Source organism: Stomoxys calcitrans, chromosome 1 (genome assembly GCF_963082655.1).
Source record: "Stomoxys calcitrans chromosome 1, idStoCalc2.1, whole genome shotgun sequence".
Taxonomy (NCBI): Eukaryota; Metazoa; Arthropoda; class Insecta; order Diptera; family Muscidae; genus Stomoxys; species Stomoxys calcitrans.
The window spans coordinates 237765922-237770309 of record NC_081552.1 but is presented as its reverse complement, the minus strand read 5'-3'; the positions used below and the strand labels follow the sequence as shown (position 1 = coordinate 237770309).

General features: G+C 42.1%; 1 protein-coding gene across 1 annotated transcript; it reads left to right on the top strand.

Annotated features, from left to right (window-relative positions):
• The first annotated feature begins 1387 nt into the window (after nt 1-1387).
• LOC106090730 (ZZ-type zinc finger-containing protein 3) lies at nt 1388-2699 on the top strand. Its single transcript, XM_013257013.2, has 2 exons — nt 1388-1740; nt 1801-2699. Exons 1-2 carry the CDS (start codon nt 1468-1470, stop codon nt 2617-2619), a joined length of 1092 nt encoding a protein of 363 aa, XP_013112467.2. The 5' UTR covers nt 1388-1467; the 3' UTR covers nt 2620-2699.
• Nucleotides 2700-4388: the final 1689 nt, after the last annotated feature.

Below are 4388 nucleotides of genomic sequence, written 5' to 3'. Positions count from 1 at the left end.
AGTTCTTCAATATCAGTGTAAAGATTTCGTCTGGGTCAAGCGATTCGGCACTCAGGATAACATTTTTGACTTTGTCTACGGAAAATTGTTGTTCATCAGCTCGAAACCATGAATATGAATGGCTGTCCTCCTTGCCTTGTAAATCTCAGGATGCTCAATAAATAGGCAGACGGCTGAATAACCTGGTGCATTTCTTTGGATCAGTCGATTGTTACGTCGTCAAAAGTGACTTAGGCTCTGCCATTCTTCTTGCAGGGGACAAAACAAGGCGGATTTAAAAAGATGGTCAAATGCGAACAGCTGTTAACAGCCGGCCAGGCTTGACGGTATTAAGATTTCAGATTTTTGTTTGCATTCTCTTTGTTGTTATCTTCCTTCTCGCATATTCTCTGTTCGTGTATGCACACGTATACACACACGCACACAAATTTATTTGTGTGTGTTGGCAAAGCGTCGAGCAGCTTGATGACAAGATGGCGGATTTCACCATATGATTTGTGGTTGTTGTACAAATGAGACCATCTTTATATGTTTCGCCATGCCTTAGCAGTAGACCACGGTTTACCAATATAGACGCCGAAGTAACATTGCTTCAAGTGTAAAATGCATATTTGTCCATTAACATTCCATTAAGAAACAGAGGCTAACTTCTCACATATCAAGTACCCCCAAGATCAATGAAAAAGTACCTTCAAGTCCAAGCGGCGTCGGCAGTGCAACACCACTCTGTGGAGAAGTTTTTAGAGAGGCAAACTTCTCACATATCAATGAGTGCTGTCCGATTTAAGTTTAAGATCAATGATAAGGGACCTCCTTCTTATACCCCAGTCTGAACGGCGTCCGCAGTGCGACACCACTTTGGAGAGAAGTTTATACATGGCATAGTATCTCACAAAGTCTTATGAATACAAAAGGTGACAGCCCATGTATAACGCACATATCGTGTGATAGCAGCTTTACAATGGAGTTGTTTATAAACTTGTTTAAATAAAATTTTGTTTACAAATTTAACGCCTTTTAAATCTACCTTCACCATATGAAAGGAAGCTATTCACAATAAAACTTATAGAAAACATATGTTTGCAAATTTTTACTGGAAGTCATTTACTAGCACAAGAGAGCGAGAGAGTACATGGGAATACATGTCGATTAGATCCCGCTCTATTCGTAATTAAAGTACATAAGGAAAATCTTATGAATACAGAAGGTGACAGCACATATATAATGTACATATCGTGTGATAGCAGCTTTACAGTGAAGTTGTTTACAAACTTGGTTTTTTTACAAATTTAACGTCTTTTAAATCTACCTTGACTATATGAATGAGCTATTCACAATGACTGTTATAGAAGACATATGTTTGCTGTGTTTGTGAATGAGTCCCGTGGTGAAAATCATATTGGGGTTTTGTTCACAATTTGAGATTTATTTATTTGAAATTCAATAAACAGACAAGAAAACAAAGCAATGGAACAAGAAACAAATAGTGACTCGGATAGCATGAATGAGGAAAATGTCTTCTATTTCGAAAGTGACCACTTGGCTTTACGGGGCAATCGAGATTACAGCAACTTGTTGCGTACCATCGCCATACTGGAATCTCAAAGGGTTCGAGTGCATCAACAGTTAGAGGAGCTTGCAATGGCCAAAAAACGTTATATGGAAGATCCTGATGTGTTTCTTAGGAAACTGAAAAATGGCGAAGCGATTATTGCTCCAGATCAAATAACTATAGCAGCGGTAAGTAATAAAGCTACTACACTGGAGAATCTTTTAAATGATATCCTCTACTATCTGCAGATACCTGAATTAGGCAAATATGATGATGATATGCCCCACGAAGTAAAAGTCAAGGAAGAACCTACTACATACAGTACTAACGATGCTATAAAAACCGAATTGCCCATAGTAAGGGGACGAGTTATGGATGATTCGAAGCCTGAAACCTATAATCAGCTATGGAGCATTGAAGAGCAAAAACGTTTGGAGGAACTGCTCATTGAATATCCTGAAGAACGTGTGGAAATGCATAGATTTACCAAGATAGCCAAAGCTTTGGGCAATCGTACTCCTCAACAAGTTTCCAGTCGAGTGCAAAAATATTTTCAAAAACTACACAGTGCTGGAATGCCCATACCAGGCAGAATACCCAAGAATCGTCGTGTGGGTCAAGCGAAGTCGAAACATTACTATCGTCCCTCTACATTTTTTCCCTCGCACAATGTGCCAGTACACATGACCGAAGATGATTTTCTCTTTAGTGATCTGAATTTACCTTCCACGAGTACAGCGGCAACGCAAGATAGAACTGGCTGCAACTCCACAGATATAATAAGCGAAGTAAAAGCAGAACCCCTTACGCCCGATATGAGACAACAAATGCTTAGCATATTGGAGGCTGTGAAGCAAGAGAAACTAGCCACCCCCGAAGGCTACAACCCAGATCCACTTTCTGCAAAATGCGAGAGTTGCGAAAATTCACCAGTTTCTCGTTCCGGATGGCGCTGTAATACCTGCTATTGTCCTTTGAATTTATGCGTGGATTGTTTGGTCTCTCAACTGGTGGAACGTCAGTTCGATCATTATTCACATGATGTGGTGGCCGAAACAAAATTATGACAAAGTTTTGCATAGTTTAATTTAAGATTTTTCGTTGCTTTCAAGACTCAAGAAATTAAAAAGCCTAAATATTCAAGAAACTATCAGGACTCAAGACAGAGATTTTTAAGAATTCGGAAATAAGGATTTGCAAGTATAGAAAAATTGCAACAACAGTAAAACTCTTTAAACCGTTTTTGGGGCTCATGCCTCGAGGACAATAAAACGCAACAAACACTCCCTGAGAAATGGTATGACAAAGTACTTAAGGTATTTAAAGTAAATTGAAGCTCCTCATGGCGAGGAAGCGCGTTTTTTTTTTTTTTTTCTTACGACCACCATAGGCACTCAGTTTTTAAGAAGTTGGTGCCACCCAACCTCTCACTGTCACTCACCTCTGGAAACCGCTGAATGTCTGCGTTTTTATGTTCCAGCTACTAAGCATATCTACGAAACATTCCACTATTCACAACCTGTGGGCGCCCCCGGAAGCTCTTAACTGAGCTTCCTATGGTAACGATGCACATAGAACAGGCCGGAGCTCAAAGTTCAGATCTGTGCGGTGCTCATAGTTATGCCGCTCCAGAAAGATTAGTTAATAAGGGACCCTAGCTTTAGACCAACGAATAAAGAACATCCTAGCATGGGATGACTAAGAGCATCACCTAGGTTGGAACTATTAGTTCCCATTTGTGTGGTGTTTATCGCCATCCAAAAAAGCTCAGCTGAGAGCTGCCGGGCACGTATAAAGGTTGGGAATAGTGGAGTGCTCCGTATACGAAGTAGCGGAGCACTCCACTGATTGTCCGCAACTGCATTCGCGGACAATCAGTGGTATCGAGTGGAGAATCTTTGCGAGAGGCCGAGTGGCGCCAGTTGTTGCCAAAAAAACCATGACAGCCTGTTGCACGTACCGGATTGACCCGATGGAGTTCTTTGTTGTTGTTGTAGCAGTTTGTTGTGTTCTATCTTTCGTCTGCTTAATTCTGTTGAGTGTCAAAATCCCGGAACTCTGTGACTAAGATGGGGTGCATCCACAGGGATCAGGGTCTGGCTGGACAGTTAAACAAGTGACGTGTATCGTGCGGTCCCTGGTCACAATCGGGACATACATCTTGCACGTCGGCATCAATCCTTGCTCTGTAGCAGTTGAGGCGGCTGCTCTGGTTTGCCGGGGGAGGTCAATTTCCTCAGGTGCAATGGGAGGCGGCCGTTTTTCAAGGACTATATTCACCCGGTAGCTAATCACCGCATCTGCTACCGTGTCTGCATGAATGTTGTCTAGACCCGCCTGATATGCCGCTTGATCTAGAGATTCTCTCTTGTAGCTCTGTACCACACGCTCTAGATCATGTAGATCTACCTTAAGGCTTCTGGGCGGTGGGTATCTATCCACAAGTTGATGATTTGAATGGTCTGGTCTCTGCCATAGCAGCCCATGTAGTTATGTTTTCGCACTGGTAGGATCTTTTGTCTCCTGATGGAGGTGGTCCACATGAGAACTGAGGAGACAGGCCGTCGCAGTTCGGAGGACGGCATTTTGAAAGATTTGAATATTATTCCACTGCGTGTCACAGAGCTGACGAGACCAGACTGGCGCTGCATAATTTACCACAGATCGGCCAATTGCTTTGTGCTCAACAAAGTTTCTTAGTCCTTGGAGTCCTTCATCGGCAACAATACAATACAACAATAACAGCAACGATGGACATCACAAAAATCAGAGCTTGAAAGTTCCAAGCCGTCATCTCTTGCCGGGTTCATTCTCCTGTTGTTATGAATATTACCAA